The sequence below is a fragment of the Heloderma suspectum genome, chromosome 2 (assembly GCF_057233095.1).
Source record: "Heloderma suspectum isolate Gila_16-S chromosome 2, 16-S_ref, whole genome shotgun sequence".
Classification (NCBI taxonomy): Eukaryota; Metazoa; Chordata; class Lepidosauria; order Squamata; family Helodermatidae; genus Heloderma; species Heloderma suspectum.
The window spans coordinates 232,359,143-232,381,291 of record NC_139459.1 but is presented as its reverse complement, the minus strand read 5'-3'; the positions used below and the strand labels follow the sequence as shown (position 1 = coordinate 232,381,291).

The following is a 22,149-nucleotide window of genomic DNA, read 5'->3' as shown; positions in this document are numbered from 1 at the left end:
ATGCTTCATTGCTGCTTCCTAATTAGAAGAACCTTTAGCTCAGCTGGTAAGTAAGAAAGAGGCTGGTAAGGCAGGGTTGATCACGAGGAATTTCCAGGGCTGAGAGGCTTGTGCAGTTTGTCTCAAACTCAGCTTGATGCATAGATGTGAAGTTAATACAAAATACATGTGTTTAAACTACTGTATAATTTCAGGGTGATTCCTTAATTGACATTAATTGCTATGAACTAAGTGTTGTATGTTTAAAAACATGTTTTGTACTACAGAAAGGTAGTATACAAAGATGGGGGGGACCGCTAATGGTAGATTTCTCTAATGCAGCCTTCCCCAACCTGGTGCTGTCCAGCTCTGTTGGACTACAACTCCCATCCACAGACTGAGTGATGGGAGTTGTAGTTCAACAGATCTGGAGGGCACCAGGTTGGGAAAGCCTGCAATACTGTTCAAAAGCTTCTCACTAGTTTGCCTTGGTGCCAACAGTAACTTTTACTGGACAACTGCAGGCATTAGATTAAAGCAGATCGATGAATAAGCTGTGATGTCTAAGAGTATCAGTTAAAGGGTATGCTTAAACAGCAGTAGCTGAATTGTTAGCACTGGACCTACTGCAAATACTGGAACACTGGCTTCATGCTGTAGCAGGAAGGCATTCCATTACTTCTGGGCTAGAATGTGCTGGAGAGACACCACACTTCCTTCACCCAAGTGGATGAACGTATAGAACATCTATTAACCCATTATGTAAACTAGCCTACCACTGTAAGTAGAGGCAAGAGTTCTATAACAGAGGCAAGACATTAGCAGCTAGTCCTACTCCACTAGTTACACCCTTAAAGGAATAAATGTAGAAACACACACATAAAATGGTTTCTTCTGTATTGAAAGCCCATGTTTCACATCCCTATTAATCCTCTACTTTTACAGCTTTCCCAAATGTCGTAAGCTCCCTATGGATTCTATATGCTTTTCTTTAGCAGCTGATAAATGGACAATGCTGTAAGTAAAAGCAGGCATGTGTCTCCATAATACCAATGATAGAGAAAAATGGAAGAAGGGCTTTCAAAACCATGAGGCAAGCTGCCTCCAGGTTATTACAGGTGCATTCAATGTCCACTATTCATCATGTGTAGAAGTACAGATGTTCACTCTGTAATCAATGGTACAGGTTCCACTTTTGGGCGCAAGACTCAAAATTTCACCAAGTAAATGACCAGCAAAGACCTCATTTAAGTTACTTTATTAAGCAGACAGGGCAAAGCCCCTGCTGCTTTTCACACCAACCCAATCCTGCACTATACTGTACCCCCCAAACACCGACATGACATTCAGTCAGCAACAAGCAACCACAGGAGACCAGGAATAAAGTTGAACAAGACGGATCCAGGCCAGGGAACCCAAGCTGAATGGCACTGGCTTCACCCCCTTCTTCCCACTCTTTGCCTTAAGATTCCTGCAGAAGGGCAGGAGGCAGACATGGGGAAGGAGAAGGATGCCCAAGCAGCAGGGGCTAGGGGGAGCACGCTGGGCTCAGGCCTCCCCTGGCTCTTGGAAGGAACAACCTACATTCAGGGCCTACTCTGCCTCCAGACCAAACTATAGCTCCAAACTGATAAGGGCTGGAGAAGGAGGAAGAGGATGGAGCTCACTTCTTCCTAGAGTAGTAGGAGCCTGCTTGGGGGGGGGGGGGGAGCTCAACTCAGGATGCACAGAGGCCTGCTCTGTGCCTACAGCAACTGTCAGCTTCTCAACATTTAACTGGGAGGGGCCAGCTAAAGCTTGCTGTCTCACTGGAGAAACGGGGCCCTACTAATAACCTGCCGTCCCAGAAATGCCTGCTAAAATGCTATCACATGTAACAGCCCTTTCCCATCCCTACACCCAATAGCCCTTGTGTACAAGGGAGTAGAACAAAACAAAACAAAAGTTGAGGGGAAAAGACGCTGAAGGGAGAGACATACACACACATACACGCCCTGCTCTGTGCTACCCCCACCATGCCAACCTCACATACAAATCCACCCTGCCCCACTGTTCCAAACGCAATTTGTTCCTTTTTATATACAAATAATTGAAAAATCATTAAATAGCTCCTATATATATATATATATATGCATGTATGTATAGTATGTATAAATATAAACAGGAACACCCAGGGAATGAGAAAACCCAGCACAGTACCCAGGAGGGCCTGGGCACCACTGCCCAGGAAAGCAGGAGTCAGAAGGAAAAAAAGAGACTTTTCATTTCTCTGGCTACGGACTGACATTCAGATGGTGGCTGAAGGCAGACACAGCATGCAGAGCCCAGACGCCTAAGGCCCTATGTAGGGCAGTGTCACTATGGCAACTCAGAGCCTTGAGCTTATCATGGGATTTGGCAGTTTCCAGAGCATCTGTCCCTCCCACCCCACCCCAGCCCGCCAACAGCAGTCTCATCTTCAGACCAGGCACAAGAACTATGTGCAAGATTTCCAGATGGCTCTGATCCAGCCAGAGATAGCGCTGCTCCAGGACAAGGTGTCCACCCATGCCTCACAGCCCTGTCTACTCAAGCCACCCATCTCAGGCCACCTGCAAGGTCCCACATATCCCAGTTGGGCTGGCAACCTAACAGCAGCTCAAAAGTCCTGGCCGAAAGGAGAGAGTAGACACGGCAAACTGCCAGTCCCAGCTATTTCGGGGTGCCTGGCTTCTTGGGGGTGCCTGGCTTCTTGGTCTGCCAGAGGTGGCCTTGGATGGTGAAGGCATCCACACTCATGGACATGGTCTTGCTGGGGATCTGAGTGAAGCGCTTGCGGTCAGAGCTGTACTTGTAGATACCTTCGATCATGGCCAAGGTGATGGTGCGTGGCCCATAGCCTGCCAAGCGCGTCAGTTCATCTGTCTCCCCTGACAGCGTATAGAGCGCCCGGAACTGGCAACTTGAATCGCGGAACAGAATGAGGAAGTGATTGGCTTTACTCTTCTCAACTTCCTTAAAACAGAGGAAGGGAAAAAGTAGATGTGTGTAGTCAGGGGTTAGGAAACACCAGGGTGAAGTCCAAAGGAAACCCTATAACCTTAGAATTTGCTAAAGAACAACTAGAAGGCACAGTTCTAAGTTTTTGCAGATGGTCACACCGTGAAACTAGGTGAGCAAGAGTAGCCCCACACTGTTTTCTTCTTCCCCATAGACAGGCTGGAGACCGGCTTTGCTTTATGTATCAACCCACTTGCACATATCAGAGGGGTCTCTCCTATCTTCTGGCAGCAGGGTCAGCCACCTCCACATCTCAACCAGCACTCTGCCTGAACTCTTCTCTTAGGTCCCAACATCACAGCTAAAGAAGATAACCAAGCCTTTGCACTTCATTTTATGGCAAGGGTCTCCAACCTTTTGGAGCACATCTGGCATTTTGAAAAAGTGCCTGGGCACCACTACAAATTGACTCCTGTAAGGGGGGGGGGGCATCACAAAAAAGTTAGGAGTGGCCCCATATCTGTGTTTTCCTGCCTTCTGTCCCTCTGGCTCCCCTTCCTTTTTTCTCTGGCTGCTCTTCCTTTTTTTCTCTGGCTCCACTCTCACACCCCTCCCTCCATCTCTGTCCCATCTCTCTTTCTCTGGCTCCTCTTTCTCTCTCTCCCTGTGCAACTGATTTTCAGAAATTAACTAAGCAGGGGAAACATGGCATATGGTAGCAGTGAAGAGGAAGCTATACAGATGGCCCACCTCCAAAGACTCTTTGCCCTCTGAGCCATCCTGGACTGTACATGTTCAGTTTTTTTCTCTCCCTCTCTCACAAACATACACCTCTCTCCCTCATTCTACACTGCTTACTTGCAGATGTGCCAAATACCTACTTTAACCCTACCTCTGATTTCTTGAAGCAAACATTATACCCAGCTCTGAGATAAACAGACTTTAACGTATGCATGCTATGGGGATAGCCAGCTCACCAGATGAGGGGCAAGGAAGGCCTCTTCCATGTTCCCTAGCTGTCAAGCCACAACCACTTGATGACCTGCCCCACCACCCTCCAGTCCCCCCGGAGCTCACCTCCAGGATGCGGTTTTTCTGGGGCTCATTGACTTTGCCAGCAAGGCAGCAGTGAGACAGTGCATTGTGGATAATGTACTTATTGGACTTGGCACTGGGCTCCTTGTACAGCTTGGGCCCTGCAGAGAGAAGGCGAGATCAGCAGAGAAGGCAGGTGATGTGTCCCACTCTCCAAAGGAATGCAGGCCCAGCAAAGGTACGCAGAGGGGCTCACAAATCTGTTGCATGGCAAGAAGGCGGGTGCAGAGGTCCCTTAGTGCACCAGAGTATGCACAGCCAGGGCCAGATCAAGGTAACCAGCTTTACCAGGGCACTTGGGAAAGAGAGATTTAGCCAGACCGCATCTGCAGCATCAGGGCAGGGAAGTGGGGTTTGTGAAAGGGCAGAATGAAGACAGCAGATGTTTACCAGTGTACTCTGGAATGGAAGCAGGCGAGGAGGCAGTTGACGTGTTCTCCCAGTCACGCTCCCGGCTCTGGTTTGGCAGCAACCGGCTGGGAGACATTGGCCCAGAAGGAGATGCAGCTCTGCAGAACAGATAAGTGTTTACCCTTGATCCCCGAGTGCTGCAGCCTTGCATAAGCAAACCTACATGCTTGGGCTTACAGCCAGCCACAATACCCTGGCCTCAGACCCAAACAATGGCCAGAGACCCTGCTCCAGGGTGGCTTGTGGGCATTAGTGCACCAGTCCCTGGTGGGAGAAGTGCCGCACACTTACCGCGAGGATCGCTTGAAGGAGAGAGTGTTGCTGGGATCGTTGGCCACCGTCGAAAGTGAGAGCGTGGACTGAGAGTACACCTTGCTGAGCCTGGAGCCTAGGAAGAATGGGCACATACAGGCTTTGGCAGAGCGCCCTCCCCCTGGGCTCCACAGAGGGCTTCTTTCACAGGGGATGAATGACTGCCAGTTTTAGGCAAGATGGAATAGAACCCTCGCATAAGGAAGAGTTGCTGTGTTGTCCACCCAGTCAGCCAGCTCACCTCTGGCTGCTTTCACCAGCCAGGATGGGTGTGTCAAGCATGTACTTGGCTGACCACACCGATCCAAGATTTCGGCCCACATCCTGAGGTTGCACAAGTGGAAAAGAATCCCTAGTCACTGGAGAAGCAGCTGCAGAAGGCACATCACAGGCTCCGTATTAATGGAGTCCAAAGTCGGAATGGAGAAGAGTGATTTTATTCACAACATGCCCCACAAATTGGTCACAGTGGGCCAATGTGGTAACCTCCAACTTCTGGGGACCTTGACCACAGACCACCCAGAAATACTATGCTGGCCCATCCTGTGTGGCCACGGTGCTGAAGCAGTAAGCTTTCTGAACTGCCATCGCTGCCATGGAGTAGTTCCAAAAATGGTCTCTGGCTTGCGTCTGGTACAATTTAGTCCCAAGCCTCCCCCCATTGTTGCTCTAGTAATCACTGCACCCGTTCTACTGCCAACAATCCCCAGGAAACAGGGAGCAGCCTTTGCTCTATGGGTGGAGAAAGGACACTCGGGAGTAGTTGTATTAATAGCCAGGGTCACTTCCCCATTCCAGAAGTCACTCACAGCTTCAACAGGACCATCATCACCATGCAGGCAGGAGATTCCCCCTGAGCCATCAGGAATCTATCTGGATCCCTAAGCCTCTGAAGGTGGACCATTTCCCCTCACCTATCCCTTGCAGATGTTAGCAGTCCTGGTAAGTCTAAACTCTACCAGGTGATGATTTGTCCATGACAAAGGAGTGATCACAATCTCCACCACCACTACTAGATCACCATCCATCTGCCTCACAGTGAAAACCAAGTCCAAAATGTATCCACCTTGACAAGTGGGGGCAGACATCAGCTCAAGCAGGCCCATGGTATCCATGACATCCTGAGCTGCATGTATGTCAGGGGCCTCGGCATGGAAATTAAAGTCCTCCAGCACCAATAGCTTGGGTGTCTCCAAATCCTGGGCCAGCTCAGGCAGGGAGGAGGGAATCCCTGCCCTGTTTTGCATAGCCAATATCAGTAGCCGATACTTAAAACCTGGCGATTGCTGAACAGGGCACCCAGCGAGCAGGGTGGACTCATAACAGACCACCATGACGGCACCCTTTGAGCCTTTCCCCATCCCTTTCCAACCCCACCGACACTCCAAGGCACCCTGCATCCTCCTCCCCCATGGGACGTAGCAGCCCCATTTACAAATTGCTCCCCGCCTACAGCATATGCCCAGCTCCCCTCTTCCTCCACGCTCTCCCCCCAGCCAGTTGCAACGCTTACCAAGGAGCCCCTTGACAGGGCTGCGCGCAAGGGCAGAGTCGTCACAGAAGACCGTCTTGGGCCGCCCCTTCTTCAGGGCACGCACCGTGGTGGGCTTCTGCCGCAGCACCTTGTCTAGGTCTTCCATCAGCTTGAGCTGATGGCGCCGCTGGTACTCCTGGCGGGTGAAGTCGCCACGCCTCGGCCCCACCTCCTCCTCCTGCCGGGGCCGCTCCTCCATCTGCAGCCTGGGGAAACACAGTCAAAGGGCCACCAGAGGTCAGAAGCAACGACACAGCCACGTGCCCCGCCACACATTTCGTCGTTCTCAACAGGTTCAGGGACCTGGAAGGCCTCAAAGGCATTCTGGGGATTCGTCAACGAGAAAAGTCAGGAAAAGCGGACAAGCTTCCCCACAAGACCACCCTGGCTCTCTTCCCCTGCCATGCAAAGTCACGAGTGTGGGCTGGGTTCTCCATTCACACAGAGCAACAAGACGCCTGGCCAGTGTCCCATATAAACCGAGCGTGTGCTCCAGAATTTACTCCAGGATCCTCTGCTGAGGCATGGGGATGGCATGGCAGACCTACAGGAATTCCACAGCAGCTAAATGGATATGAAAAGGGATTTCTGAATGTATAAACTCTAGAAAATATTCAGTTAAGGCAGTCTTCTCCAACTTGGAGTGCAACTCCCATCATATCCAGCCAGGCTGGGAATGATGAGAGTTGCAGTCCAACACATCTGGAGGGCACCCGGTTGGTAAAGGCTAGATTAAGGCTTTGTAATACAAAACAGTGATTACAATGAACACCACAGTATCTCAAGGCAAGCTCCATTGTTTAGAAAGTGATGGCCTAAAAGAAGAGACAGTTCATATCAATGCCTTGCTCACATCTCTGTTCTAACAGCAGCAGACCCAGCCAGTTAGCCGATCCACGTAGCCGAAGTCTGGACAGGCAAGCAGTGTTTTTGTTCTGAACGGTGAAAATGCAAGTTTAAAAGTTTGCAACTACTCGATAATCCAGAGAAAGGAACTGAACATCTTGCACTAGGTCAGAACTGGTGGCAGCACCCAACACAGCTGGGCAGCTGCCAAGGGCCCACTGGCGTTTGAGCTGGGCCCTCTTGCCCTCCACTGCCTTTTCAATTGATTTTACCGAGCAGCAGCAGCAGCAAGGAGGTAGGAAGCTGCTACTGACATTCCCTCAATGCCCTGGAGCAATGCTACATCAGGGCATTAGGGGAATGTTAAACTGGTGGTTGGCTTGCAAGCCCCTGCCACAGATCACAGTCCACCATGGCACCAGCAGTAAACACAGTGAATGGAGGTGGGGCAACAGATGCCATTTTGGCAAGCTCCCCAATACACACACACACACCCCTGGTGCCAGCTTCGCCACAGAAAACCGCTACCATTCCTTCTAATACGATCTGAATCTTCACATGCTCACCCAAAACTGCACCAACCAAAAGAGAGGTAACATCTGCATTTGCAGATGTGCAACAAAAAAATCTTTAAGAGAAAACTCTAAGGGGTGGGGAATAAACCCAAACAGCCCCATAGCAACTCAATGGCACAGAATGTTGAGTAAGAGAGAGGAAAATGAATTTACAATGAAGTGGGAATGGAATGAAGTGTCTGGAAAGGGGGAATGGAGAAGGAGACACATAGATATACAACAAAGGGTAGAAAGAATAATTTCATTGTCTGGATAGGTCAGCTCACATTCACACAGAGAAGCTATTTTTAAATGTCCCCAGGGATGCAATGGAGAGCTGGAACAGAGAGCTACCCACAAACATCAGTGGAGAAATTAAATAACTGAACACAACTGGGATTGGACAGAACTGTGCCTATCACACACACTCCCCACAAACCCAAAATGGAGAGGAAGCCAAAACAGGCCAATGAGGACTGAGCATGCTCCATGTACAGATTGACTGTTGCTGGGGTGGGGGAGGGGAAGGAACACAGGGACACAGGGAGAATGAATGAACCAGCATGGCTGGAATCCTGAAACAGAAGCACTCCATACCGCCACATTTATTTGCAGGGCTCTGCTTGTAACAATCTATGGACTAGCACAAACTTCTTTTGCACTGTTATCCTTACTTGTGCTTAGGTCCCATTCCAGGCAGTCCTAGCACATTCTGCTACAAATGTTTAAACTACAGCTAGAAAACAAACACCCCCTCACCACCACCACCACCCAGCTAATATACCAATTCATCAATGCTTGCAGCTGATCAGGAACAATCTGCAAGTGGAGAATGTCTCAGCCCTGACCAGATCATCCCAGGGGATTCTAAACTCCCTTGAAAATAAGTAAGTAGTATGTTCTAATGCACTGGTTTAAATTAAAAGTCCTGGAACTTCCATGGCACCTCTGCCCCCTTGAAGGTCCTTGGACAACAGAAGCAAGCTTTCTTGGCCCACTGTTCTAAGAATTTTTAGTCAAGAGTTATTTGACCTGGCCCTACCTGAGCGGTTGGATCGAGATTTTAGCTGGATCAGCTGTGCTGGTAGAAGTGGTCTTCCCACCCACTTCCTTCCCATGGCAGCCCCTCCAGCCTCCTGAAAATGACACAGGGAATCCCGAGAGAATGCTGAATGGGGTGAGCTGGGGCAGGGGGACAGGAATCAAATGGAGGGACGTTCTGAGAGCGGAGCCCTTTCTGTCATGGAAGGCAGATCCTGGATCCAACCCCAAGCATCCATGTTTTGTGGCAAGAAAAATGCAGACACACTTCTTAGAATAGGTTTAACAGACTTGCACACTTTAATCTCGTTCTCAGTGTCCAAGGCCCCAGTCAGTATTACACACCTTTGCCACAGTACACAGGGAGAAGCCAGCCCCATACCTCTATGGGCACCAACTACTGGGTGCCAATACTCACATGCACACTGCAGTCAGATGGAGTCACCACAGCAAAGCACCCTACAGATATATGAAGAGGACCCAAAATAGGTCTGGGGCGGGGGGGGGAGAGAGAGAGATTGTGCCTCGTCCTTTGCCACCTCACCTGGTCTCCTCTTTCTTCTGCTCCTTCTCTGCCTCCTGCCATTGCTTCCTGCGCCGGGCCTCCTCACTGCGCCGCTGCTGCCTCTCCAGGAGGCTGGCACGCTTCTGCGCCATCTCCTCCTCAGCCTTCTCCTCATCCTGCACAAAGACGGCACATCAGGGCGGGGGGATGCCTCAGCAGATGCAGCATCACTCTCTGCCTCCAAGAGGAGAGTCACCAGCCCAGACCGACCGTTTCCTACCCAGCCCTAGACTGGAGCCAATCTCTCTCTGCCCATCTGCAAAGGCCCCATGTCAGAAGCTTGCAAAGGACATCCGCATGCCACTGCAGCCATTTCTACCAGGTTTACATCCTGCGTGATCCTGTCTGCTACGGGTCTCGACCAAGTCGTGGTTCACAGCATCCGCAGCCAGGACCAGGATCCCACCGCTAAGCAACATCTGGAGCCACCAGACTATTATGCCTTGAAACTGGGTCAGACAAGCAAAAAGCTCAGAAATGGCCACCGTAGATCCCTGCCCCAAGCTGCCCTGGCAGCGACCAGCATGCACATGCTATGCACTCCTATAGCGGAGCTCCGGCTCCGGAGTTCATGCCTGAGCACTACGGCTAGTCCCAGGTCCAGGTGCTGCACGGACTTGTGTCACCACAAGAGAGCAGCAGCTGGTGACATGATGCAAACTGGTTGCAGGCAGAGCAGCCTCTGAAACGCGGCCTTTCCCCTTTCCTTTCTGAATCCGAGGCTCTCAAAAAGGAGATGTGGTGTTAAATTGCATGCACGTGCACTCTGCGTGTGTACTTTGCCCGGCTGATCCCACCCGGGAGCCCTGGGTAGAGTTATGCCTGGCAAGGGGCCCCTCGGCATCCCAGTCCCGCTGCCAAGCCCTTGCACGCATCCGACTCATGTTGCCTTGCGCCAGCCAGCAGAGCTGGAAGCCCAACACCTGTCTCCACGGCGCCCCATGCCAATTCCGGACTGGCTGCTCCCCGGAGAAAAGCCGAATCCCTCTCCCCCTTCCACAGCCGTGCCCCTTCTCCAGAACCTCTTCCACAGAAAGTGGAATGCTCCAGCAATCAGCGAGGAACCGTCTGTAGTGAAGGGGGAAGCACTCACCTTGAAAAAGAAGCCCAGACCAGAACGGGGCTCAGAATCCAACGTCTCCGCAATGGATTCTTCCAGCGAGTCGTCGCCGTCCATCTCGTCGTCCTCCTCCCCCTTCAAGCTGGACAGGGGGATTTCGATCAGGCTGCTGCGCCGGTCGCTGGGCGAGGAGACATCGCTGGTGCCATCGCCAGAAACGCGGCCGTTGCCCCCTTGGGGAGGCACCGAAGCTACAGGCCGCAGATTGCTCTGGGACTCCACCTCCGGCCCTGGCAGTGCCTCGTCCTCAGCAAAATGGAGGGAGGAGCGGGTCTGCACAGGCACCTGGCTGGGGGAGAACTTGCGGAGGTGCGGGAGGGTGTCCACATTGTGGGGGGGCGTCAGAACCCGCGTGAGGGTCGGCAACTTGAGCTCGACCGGCCGAGTGTGTTTGGGGCTCTTGGGGGGCATGGGGGCTGGAGACTTCTTGGGAGTGGGCTGCGGTGAGCGGGATTTGCGGGACGGGGAGGGTGAGGGCGATGGGGAGGAGAGCTCCAGCGAGGAGCGGGGGGGTGCCCCCTCGCGGCTGGTCCGTGGGGCCGGGATCACCCAGGCCTGTGCGCTCGGCTTCTTCTCCTGCATGAGGCGCTGCTGCTGCTCGCTCAGGCGCTGCATGTCCAGCTGCAGCGAGCTCAGAGCCGTGTTCAGCTTGGCCACTGCCCGGTTGTAGTCGCCCAGGTTCTCATCAAGCCCACCCCCCTTGGTGATCTCCGGGGAGAAGGTCACCTGCTTGCTGTTATCCAGGCGGGCCCGAGGGCTGCCAGCCTCTTCCTCGGCCTCCAGTTGGGCAAGCCGCTCCTCCAGGGCAAGGCGGCCATCCTCAGAGTGAGCCTGGGCATCAGGTGCCTTCTGGAGCTGCAGGAAGGCGCTCTTCCCCAAACGCTGGCGGTGGCGGGTGAAGATGGCCTCGATGCGTTTTTTCTGAGCCTCGATGGCGCGACGCTTTTCCTCCAGCCGTGCCCCCAACTGGCTCATCTCTGAACTGAGAGCGGGGCTTTGGGCCGGGCTTTCATCGGGTGGCACAGGCCCGGCCTCCGAGCCCTCCGAGCTGATGCCGCTGGACTTGCTGTCCGTGGCCGCCAACTTCTTCTTGCGCTCAGCGAAGCTGGTCATGCGCACACCAGAGGCAGAGGAAGCCGTGCTGTCGGGCTGCGAGCTCAGCGAACTCACGCACGAGGTGGAATCATCGGGGGGGCCCACAGGCCGCAGGGGCTCCTCTGCATCAGAGTCCAGACTGCCCTCCTGGGCAGGCTCCACGCTGCTGGGAGGCCCGTTGTGGCAGCGGTACGCCGTGGGCGTGGGCAGCTTTCCTGGCACAGCAGCTTTCAGGGGCTCCGGCGAGTGTAGGTAAAAGCCATCGGGTGCGCCCTCGGGGAGCAGCCGTTCGCTGCTGTGGATGATCTGCAGGGCCTCCTCGATGGTGGGCAGGTCAGAGTAGCCGTCACTCAGCCCGTTCTCCACAGCCAATCCCCCCTGGCTCTTGTGCCCAGCCCCATGGGGCGACGGCGTCACTAACCCGTTGGGGGCTTCAGCCACGTCGCCAGGCCGGGGGCGGGGGGAGCGAGGCAGGGAGGCATACAGGGCTGGTGCCAGGCTGTCAGAACTGACTGAGCGGAGGATGCCCACGGGGTTGCCCATCACAATGTCCACATCACTGTCCAGGCCAAAGGGGATACTGAACGAGACTGCCTGGGACAGCGGGTGGCTGGGAAAGAGAAGGTGACTATTAGGAGCAAAAAAGGAGCAAGCAGGATATTTTCTAGGTCCACCTTTCAACCATGGCCTCCTATGATGTCTCCCCACCCACCCACCCTTCTGCATCCAGGTCTGTACTTATGAAGGGATTCGGTATGCCCTCTCCACCCTCTGGCCTTACGTATTCACCCTTTGTATCCCAAGAATCTCAGGTTACTTTAAAAAAAGAAAACAAAAAAACCCAAGTCTCTAGTCCTCTGGGCTCTGAAGAAAAGGCCTGGAAAATGTGTAAGTCTCAGAAGCCATAGGAATGGGATGGTGGAGCTGAGCAGATTTCTGGTGGTCAATGGAGACAGGTTTGGTGTTCTGCAAAGTCCCCATGACTAGCAGAATGCAGTATAAATTATGCAAAATAATTTAAAATAAAATCTTATTTTGGCTTTCATCGGAATGTCGGAACCTGCCTTATACAGAGTCAGACCATTCATCCATCTAGCCCATGGATGCCTGGCAGCGGCTCTCCAGGGTTTCAGGCATGATTCTTTCCCAGCCCTACCTGGAGATGCTGGGGGTTGAACCTGGGACCTTCGGCAGGCAAAGCAGGGGCTCCACCACTGAGCCACGGCCCTTTCATCGGGCAGGTGAAGACAGTTTTGTTCAGGTAGCCTTTTTATTAATTTTGGAATTTTAAGCTGACTCTGATGTTAATTATCTGCCATGCTGTTTCTGGGTTTTAACAGTATTAATTGTTTAATTATTGATGGTTTTACTATTCGTTAAACAACAATAGCACTACTTCGGTAAATGGAAAGGCAGGATAAAAGTTATTCTAATAAATATATTTTGAACAAACATATAAGGTGGTACTGAATTTTGATTTCTTAAAGCATCCACTTAAATTTCCAGCTTCCGAAAGGACAAAGACAATCTCTACGAAAAGTTTTTAGAAGGATGCTGAGGCTTTTACTGAACAATTGGAATCACACAGAGATAAGGACTAGATGGTTGTCTTTTCCTTGTGTACATTCTGGACTGTATATCATAGGAGACTATTTAGCTTTTTGCACATACATGTTTGGAATTAATTATGCTCATGGCTTCTTTTCCATCTCAGAAAAAATGCCTTAATTATTCAGTTGGGTTTCCCCCTCCCAACATATTATCTGCTTTTGATCATCTAACATATAATGATGTTCCTTTAAATTGTTTAAAATGATAGATAAATAAATAAAACCTATGTATCTGTCTGTCTGTCCATCCATCCCTAACGTACATAAAAACCCTAGCCTAGTTTTTGGCTAGGGTTTGAGCCCTGCATTTGTACTTGCTAACATACATAAAATGTATGTTACCAAGTACAAATGCAGTGCTCAAACCCTAGCCAAAAACTTAACATCCTAAACATCCCCTTCAATTCACGTGCACCTCCAAAGCATCACCAATCAATCGCTCTACATCCTTGCTAAGAAGTTCCTGGTATTCCCCCTCATCTTTCAGGACTACCATCCCCATAATTCCACAGAGCCTCCTCATCCCTCTCACCTGAGCTGCTTCTTGCTCCATGCTTTACCAAAGCCCTCTACATGGGACATGGATGTGGAATGATGCAGGGAGCCTACGGGAACAAAGAGATAAAAAGTCACAGAGGAGCACAGAACCAAGAGGATACTACAGGGGTCTCCTGACGATGTGGTATCAGGATTCAAATCCCACACTTAAGGGGATGGCTGGCATCAGAGGGGGAGACCTGCCCAGAGCAGGGCTGGGGAACTCACAGCCTTCCAGAAGTGATTATGACTCCAGTACTCATCAGCCCAAGCCAGCCTGACCAACAGCAAGGGATATGAGGAGGAGGAGTCCATCAATGTCTGGAGGGCCACAGGCTGCCCAGCCCTGGCCTAGGGAACAGTAATCCCCACGTTAGATCAAAATAAGGAGGAGCACGCAGACATGAAAGAAGTGAAACGGAATGCTACTGTAAGAGTACACTGCCCTTCTTTGGCAAAAGTGTCCTTTAGCCAAGCACGCATTTGAAAGAAAGAAAGAAAAACAAAACAAAAAGCACAGGACTTCCCCCCATGAGTACCCAAACCAATTAGCACAAGCTTGGATCACTGTTACTTATGTCAACAACTCTCTTTTGAAGTTATAATTAAAAACTAGTTTCACAGGAAGAAGAGTCACCGAAGACCAGCTCATAGTGCAATCCTATGCATGTCTGCGCCAAAGTGTGCATAGGTCTGCAGCAGCCCTGACTGCGGTTCAGCGGAACCCATCCTTACTCATGAGATTAGTCGAACAAACAGAAAGCACATCTTGTCAGAGCCCTCTTAAAATTGTGCTTGCCACAACAGGCTTACTAGGGCTCTGTTACCCCTGAAAAAAGTGCAGTAGCTGCCCAGTATTACTGAATGTTTATCCAGCACCAAGAGCTTTCAAGACAACAAAAAAGAAGCCCCCCTTTGACCATGAGAGATGGTGATAATTATGATCAAGATCTCCCAAACGGACCTCCAAGAGGTTTATGCTTTGCTTAAGCTTGTAATGTGACTTCTTTTATGTGTAGTTCGCATTGGAGGGGCGGCAAAAGAAAAGAATACAGGGAGCAGCATCTCACCTAAGGAACCACAGAGTGGGGACTGCACCTGCCCTCCAGGCAGTAGCGGGTGGCGGAAGCTGAACACTGGGGAGCTGCTGGTAGAACGAGAGAGACAAGCAGAGATGAGATCAAGACAAAACTCGTAGCCACACACAGGAAGGCTAATGCTGTAGCTCAATGGTTAGGAGGGTAGCATCCAATGCCTACAGCCACAACCACCAGGGCTCCCTCAGAGAAGAGTTCAAGCCAGTTACCAGCACAAATATAGACAACCTGCAAAACACAAAAGGGGAGGCTGTAGAGGGCAACTGGGTGCTTAAAGCAAATCCTACAGGGAAAACACCTAGAGTATTTTGGGGGTGGGTGGTGGGTGGGAGGGGAGACAGAGACTCAAGAAGGAATTCACACAACATGAGAATCACTGCCTTACATTATACGCGTGGTGTATGTGTACGTAGCACAAAGCGTCGGCAGGCTCGTTCACTTGGCAGATCAAGTGAACATGTATTTACAGGCTTGCAGGAACCTGTTCCTTTAACGTGCTGCCTAAAGGCATTCCCATAGCTTGCGAATGGGAGGAGATCAGTGCCAGCCTTAAGATCAAAGCCTTTCCCTGTCCCCCAAGAAGAGCGACAATTTCTACTGGCCTGGAGCAATGGGGGAACAGCAGCTCTGGCCAGGAGAGCGCTCCTCTTCCCTCCACCCATGCAACTCAATCCAGGTAAGGGAGGCTCTCCTGATCTACAGCTACTGCTGATCAGCCAAGGGAGCATGCTGCTCCCGCACCTGGGCATTCAGGACTCGGTTCCATCCCTGGGGCAAAGGAAGGCCCCACCAGCCTGAAACATAAGGAGGCACCAAGCCACCACAAAATACGAGGAGTTCCCCCCCACACCCTGACTCCAGGAATAGCTGCTTCCATATTGAGTTTCCCTGAGCAGTTTCTAATATGCAAAGAGGCCCTTGGGCAAGCAGAGCGGCAGCAGCAAATAGCACAGAAACGGTCAGGCCCCCTCAAGGGCTACCTAGCTCAGCCTGCCACAACAGCAGGATCGCCTGTTCACACATCACTGCCCATCACGCTTCAATAAAGAGAATATTTGCCTGCTTTGAGACATGATCTTTGGGCACTGCTGGGAAGGGAACAGTTAAGCCATCAGCATCTCAGCTTCAACGCTGCTGAGGCTGCTTGGAGCTCTCCATCGACCCCCGGGTGGCCCATGGATCTGGCAGGTCATGGCCTGGGCTCTGCCCCCATCCCAGCATTTCCGACAGAATTACTCCACGTACGGCAGGCCCGTTCTGGAAGCCTTGGATGTGGCTTATCAGGCTGCCAGCCACGAATGCTGGTGACAGCACATGCCAAGCCAGGGCAGGCCCCACCCATGTCGCTGCCCGAGGTGAAGGACGAGCGGGCGTCTCCCTTCATGCCATGGACAACAGCCACCCGGGGCGGCTGCTGACTCAACACTGCTGACAGGACAGTGTCCTCCAGTACGCCTGAGGGTGGTGGGCTAGTTTAGGGGGTACAAGGCAGGCTGCATGGCAGAGACAGGTGTCTACGCCCTGCCCCTCAGCACCTGCCACTGGAGACAGCTGCCTCACTCTTCCTAATGGTAGGGCTGGTCCTGCCCCAACCTAAGGCAGCTTCACATTATGGTCAGGAACCGCAGCTGACACAGCAGGACCCAGTGACTGTCCTCTTGGTGGGGCCCCCTGATGACACATTGGGGCACTACTGCCTGGCAGAAGAGGACTCGCGGTGGAGCCACCATCTGTTCTCCCTAACTCTGCAGGCACTGGCACCAGAACAAGGCTCCAAGGGGAGGGCGCCCCTTAGAAACCCTTCCACCCCGTTTACAGAAACACGGGGCCCCAAGCCACGCTCCCAGCACAGGCAAGTGAGGACGCGCGCTCAAGGCGGTGGCGAGAGTGCTGGAGGCTCACTCACCTGCTGTTGTTCGCACTCTTGGGCGTCAAAGAGTCGTTCAGCCCCGGGGAATCTGAAAGAGAACAGCCACTTTAGCGAACGAGCAGGGAAGGGAAAGAGCGGAGAGCTCAGACTGGCAATTAAGTCAACAGAAGGTCAGGAGAGAGGGTGGGAATGCCAGCCACGTGTACCAAGGTGCTTGAGAGAAGCCTGCTCCACTCTCAGCTCAAACAGGAGGGCCATTGTTCCAGGACTGGGGCATGCCAGGTCCCAGCAGCCTCTGCAGCTGCTCCACTTAATCAGCAGGGCACTGATTTGGGGAAAGGTGAGTTGGCGATGGACAGCTGTCAAATGCGAAGCACCAGTGGGTGTGTGGGTGTTGGGGGGGGGTTGAGGTGCACACATGCTATAAACAGTGTAGCTATATAACACAGTCTGCGCTGTCCTTACAGTTTAGGCAAGAAATGTACCATCCGCTGTATAAAATGAATGAGGAAAAAAATCACAAAATTGTCTGCAACGTCAAAACACAAAACTATCTAGGAAAGGCCAGGGTTTAACAACTACTTGGAGGAGCCATGAAGTATGACAAGACAAAGCAATCTGTGTAAGCACTTGGGAAAAAGCAAGATGAGCACAATGTACATCCTCTGACAGAATCCACAGTCCACAGTTGGAAGTGGAGGAAGCTGCAAATAGGTTTCGTGACGTAATCAGATTTAAAGTGGTTATTTTTTTGGTCTGAATGCTTCATACCTCTCACATTCTGTTTGCTTTATACCACAAAATGTGGGAGGCATATGCAGTACCCCCACCTTCCTGTTAGAAGGAGAGAGGACCCAAGTGCCAATTATCAAGCCAGACGCCTGTACAAACTGGATTTGATGTCTTGTGCAAGTGTGGTGTCGTTTTTTCCCTCCAGAAGCTTGAGAAACTCAGAAAATTGCCATAAAGCAAGTGCAGGTGCATAGGCCTCAGGGTTACAAAAAGTCTTGAAAACATGCCACTAATAATAACTCCCCCCAGATTGAATCTGGCTGCAATGAAGCCGTTTTGCCTGCCTTCCTTTACTGCCCCATCATGTTTGCCTTCTCTTCCCTCGCCCAGTTTCCCCACCCCACACTTCACCCCAAATGCCTCAAAAATCCAAATTCTCATACTCTGAAGCATACGTTGAATTAGGCACACTTGCTACACTATCAGACTGGGGGCTGAGCACACTTATTAGGAATTGTGAGTGCACAGCATATCTAACCCTGCCAATAAGGACTATATTAACCTGGCCTCTACACTATCTTGCCACACTGCAAGACAGGAATCTGCACTGAGCAGGGGGTTGGACTCGATGGCCTTGTAGGCCCCTTCCAACCCTACCATTCTATGAATCCCATTCAGGTATTCTCCTCGCATGTAAGCTCAGCATATGAGGATGGGGAGTGGGAAGAAGTGTGTGAGCTCCACCCTCTCCTTTGTCATTCTTGTCCTCTACATATGGAGGGTGACTACCTGCAGAGGAGAGTATCCAGGAAAGCTCTCCCTGAGATTTTAAAATCCTGATTTTCCCTGGCTTTAAAATCTCAGGACAGTTTCCACAGATCAGGAGGCTCTCCTCTGCGGACAGTCGCCCTCCATATGTAAAAGGCGATGACGGGGGCGGAACTAGCATGTAGAGCTTACAAGTGCGAAGAACATCTGAATAGGGTTAGGAAGATCAGGATATCCACAGGAAGCTGGGAATGGGCCACGTCACTCTCATCCTAGACTATTTGCGCTTCACCCAATTCACTAGGTTGGGTGGGGGGTGGTACCATACCCTGAAGTCCGGGAAGTTCCTTTGGGCGTACAAAGTCTGGTTTAAGCACCTCAAAGCACAGGAACAACTCAGCCAGGAACACACCAACATTGATCTGGGGAAGCAGAACACTAAATTAGCAAAGGACTCTGGGGAGGAAACAGAGTCTTCTTTCCCCTCAAAGCACTGGGCCCCAAGTCCTGAAACTGCCCTTCCCTTGGCCAGGAGTTGGGGTGGGCAGGAAGGCCAGGGGTCTCTGCTCTAACACCTGCATAACCCCGCAGTCAGTCTTTCCAGGACTGGAGCTAGTGCACAGGATGAGACCGCCTTCCTAATGCCTAAGCCTCTCCCCCCACTGCCCCCTGGCCAGCGCCACTCTGCCACTCACCACAGAAAAGCCCCATTGTCTCTGCAAGGCCAGCCTCTAATTAGTGAAGCCAGAGGCACTGGCCAAGGCTCATTAGGGCCAAGGCAGACTGAGTGCTGGCACCACTTGCTAATCCCTGCTTGCTCTGCACGAGCAGCTGCACAGGACAGGGAGCCAGCCTTTCCCCTCTGTGCCAAGCAGGGCCACAGGGCCAGAGGCCTTCCAGGTAGCTACTCTCCCTTGCTGTGAAGGCAAGCCCCCTTCCAGTAGCCAGGGCATCCCACGTCCTCCCCAGGGGCAGAGGCGCTCTGGCCAAGGACCACCTCACCTGTAGGTTGTAAGTCTGTCCTTGTATTTTCAGATCTTTACACTGCTGCAAGCCTTTACTTTGGTTTCCCACTGTACTTCTACACTTTTAAAAGTTTTATATTATGTTTTAGCATGCCTTCTATGGTTTTAATTGCTGTGAATTGCCCAGAGAGCTTTGGCTATTGGGTGGCAAAGACACGGAATTAATACCAAAACATAGGAAGCTGCCTTATGCCGAGTCAGACCCTGGGTCCATCCAGCCCAGCACTGTCCACACTGACTGGCAGCAGCGGCTCTCCAGGGCTTCAGACAAGATTCCTTCCTAGCCCCACCTGGAGATGCTGGGGACTGAACCTGGGACCTTCTGCTTGCCAAGCATGTGCACTACCACTGAGCTGCAGCTCTCCTCACCAGTTCCAGAACTCACCTTCAGCACAGGGGGCATGTACAGCAGGTCCTCTAACGAGAGGAAACAAGAGCCACCCAAGTAGTCAGAAGAAAAGCCTTGGATGAGCTGCAGGTTGTACAGGCTGTCTGCCACAGACATCGTCTCCTTCAGGCACACATCTACCAGGCAGGGGAAGGGCACAATGGCTGTTAGTGGTAACATGGGAGTGGCGGGGGGAGGAGTTCCACTCCTAATAGCTCTAAGCTCCAAATGGCCACCCATCCTTCCACCCCAACCCCAAAGTACTGACTCACCTTCAAGGCGTACAACCTGGGGGCAGTAGTAGTGGATGGTGGCAGCAATGGCACCCCCGCTGGCGAGATCCTTCATGCCTGTGATGGCAGGGAAACAGGGAGTCTGTTTGGGCAGTGCCTTGTCCTTCCGATAGCGGATCTGAACAGAACAGAGATGCAGGAAGAAGTCAAGACGACAACAGGCACTAGCCCTGCATAAGGGCCACCTGAAAAGCTGGCACTGTGTCCTCCCTTGTCTACGGCTCTGCCCCCTAAGTTCCTCTGACCCAAAGCTCCGTCTTCTCCAAACTTTACCATGCAGCAGCCCTCACAAACTCTTCTTGGGAGTGGACACCCAGAGGGTTAAGGACTAGCTGACACTGGGCCCCTCCCCAAGCAAACAAACAAACAAAAAGAGTACACACAATATGGTACCCACCCCAAGACCAAGAGCAGAGTGCATGCTGGGCAGGGAACAAGGATATAAAGCAGGGGAGAGGGCAAGCGAGAACCTGGGCAAGAGCCCTTTCAAAGGCAGCCGAGAAGGAAAGCAGGAGGGAGGTGAAGGAAGCAGCCATTAGAGGAATAGAAAAGGAGACCCTCTCCCTTCTATAGCAGCTCCGGGTGACTCAAAAGAGCCAGAGCCCCTCTTCCCCTTCCCACAACTGTTCCAAGAGAGGTCCTGGTCCCACACTAGGCCCAAGGGGCTGGAGTACCACACTGGCTGTGGGGGGATTCTAAAATGGGAGGATCTGCACTGGACAGGAGAGAAGGCAGAGGAGCTATCTGTCAAACTTTCCCCTCCATCAGACAATGACAAGTTATCCTTTCCCACTCCAGACATGCTTGTCCTCACCCCAGGACACAGCAGACAAGACAAAGCCAGCCCCCACACCAGAGACACACACAGAGCAGGATAGGCCGCGCGTTGATGGTGTACAGGGCAAAGAGGGGAAGGGAGGAGGTGTACAGACAGACACAGACACCCAGCAGGCCAGCAGAAGAAGAAAAATCAGAGTAGGCACTGGGGGCACCTCCATTCCTGCTGCAATGAACTGGAGGGAGGATCAGAGGGAAAAGGTTACAGGGCTGTGCAGGGCAAAAGAGTTAGCCATACACAGCAAGCGCTGGAGACCAGATGCCTACCTGCCCCTCCCCACAGCCCCAGTCCTGCTCAAGTCAGGAATTCAGAGTGCAAGCCCTGCGCTGCCCCTGCTGCTTAGACATCCACCAACTAGGGATGATGGGCAGAGACCCCACACAAGTAGAAGGAGAGGGGTCACCTGGCTAGAGACTAAAACGGTCAACTCCTATCACAGCAGAATGCTTTATGCCAGTGACCACATTCACCTGTTTCCCTTCCCGACACATGGGCAGACCATGGATTTCTGAAGAGAGAAGTGGTGGATGCCTACACACAATTAGCCCTGACAAACAGGGTGTCTAAGAAAAAGGGGAAATGCAACCTGAGACTTCTGTGGGCTCTGGGAAGACAAGGGGCAAGGAGCCAAAGTAGTGTGGTGGTTAGTGTTGGACTGGGACTCAGGAGGCCTGGGTTCTAGTCCCCATTTGCCTATGAAGTTCACTGGATGACTCTGGGCCAGTCACTGACTCTCAGCCTAACCTACCTCACAGGGCTGTTGTGAGGATAAACTGGAAAGGAGGAGGACAATGTATGCTGCCCTGGGCACCTTGCAAGAGGAAAAAGGCGGGCTATAAATGTAATAATAAAATGAATAAATAAAAGGGGCACATGACTGATTGACCCAGTTTGCATGATCAAAACAGCCCAGCGTGGCTTATTTATGCCATGGTGGACAGCAGCGCCTGCCAGGAGGAATTTGCATATTCAATGCCCGGCCGCAGCTTGTTGTGTTGTTTAACCCTCGCACAACCCTGCCACCCAAGTTCAGACAACATGACAAGCCACAGCCAGGTGCTGAATATTCAAAATGGCCGCCAGCACACACCCCACCCACCATAGCATAAATAAACCACACTGGGCTGTTTTGATCATGCAAACCGGCCCACTGTCTGTGCTCAGACCCCTTCAGGCATAGAGGAACTAAATGAGGCCGACTCCCAATAGCTGTAGCCAAGTGGCAGGTCTCTTGCACCATGAACATTTGGGGCCACTAGAGGCAGCTGCCAGTTGCTCCAGACATGGGGAAAGGCCCCTGAAAAATGTCAGCAAGGTGCGGGAGGGGTGGGGGGAGCTCGCCTCTTGAAGCCCCAAGCAAGTTGGTAGCATGTGGGGTGGGGGCAGGCCCATTGCAGCAGGAACAGCCAGAAGTTCTAGAGCAGCAACCCAAGTGGATGGCAAGGTGGTGCGGGCAGGCG

General features: G+C 52.0%; 1 protein-coding gene across 2 annotated transcripts in view; it reads right to left on the bottom strand.

Annotated features, from left to right (window-relative positions):
• Positions 1 to 1,218: 1,218 nt before the first annotated feature.
• CAMSAP3 (calmodulin regulated spectrin associated protein family member 3) overlaps positions 1,219 to 22,149 on the bottom strand; it is a 54,918-nt gene continuing 33,987 nt past the window's right edge. The window contains exons 5-17 of one of the 2 annotated variants that reach the window (XM_084838433.1): positions 19,831 to 19,969; positions 19,556 to 19,695; positions 18,474 to 18,567; positions 16,682 to 16,733; positions 14,749 to 14,825; positions 13,674 to 13,746; positions 10,410 to 12,141; positions 9,296 to 9,432; positions 6,290 to 6,516; positions 4,756 to 4,852; positions 4,444 to 4,562; positions 4,036 to 4,154; positions 1,219 to 2,973 (exon numbers count right to left, since the gene is read on the bottom strand). In XM_084838433.1, the coding sequence (XP_084694559.1) occupies positions 2,671 to 2,973; positions 4,036 to 4,154; positions 4,444 to 4,562; positions 4,756 to 4,852; positions 6,290 to 6,516; positions 9,296 to 9,432; positions 10,410 to 12,141; positions 13,674 to 13,746; positions 14,749 to 14,825; positions 16,682 to 16,733; positions 18,474 to 18,567; positions 19,556 to 19,695; positions 19,831 to 19,969 (3,309 nt within the window). In that variant the 3' untranslated portion in view covers positions 1,219 to 2,670. The remainder of the gene's footprint in view (positions 2,974 to 4,035; positions 4,155 to 4,443; positions 4,563 to 4,755; positions 4,853 to 6,289; positions 6,517 to 9,295; positions 9,433 to 10,409; positions 12,142 to 13,673; positions 13,747 to 14,748; positions 14,826 to 16,681; positions 16,734 to 18,473; positions 18,568 to 19,555; positions 19,696 to 19,830; positions 19,970 to 22,149) is intronic. The other variant, XM_084838434.1, reaches the window with a different exon arrangement.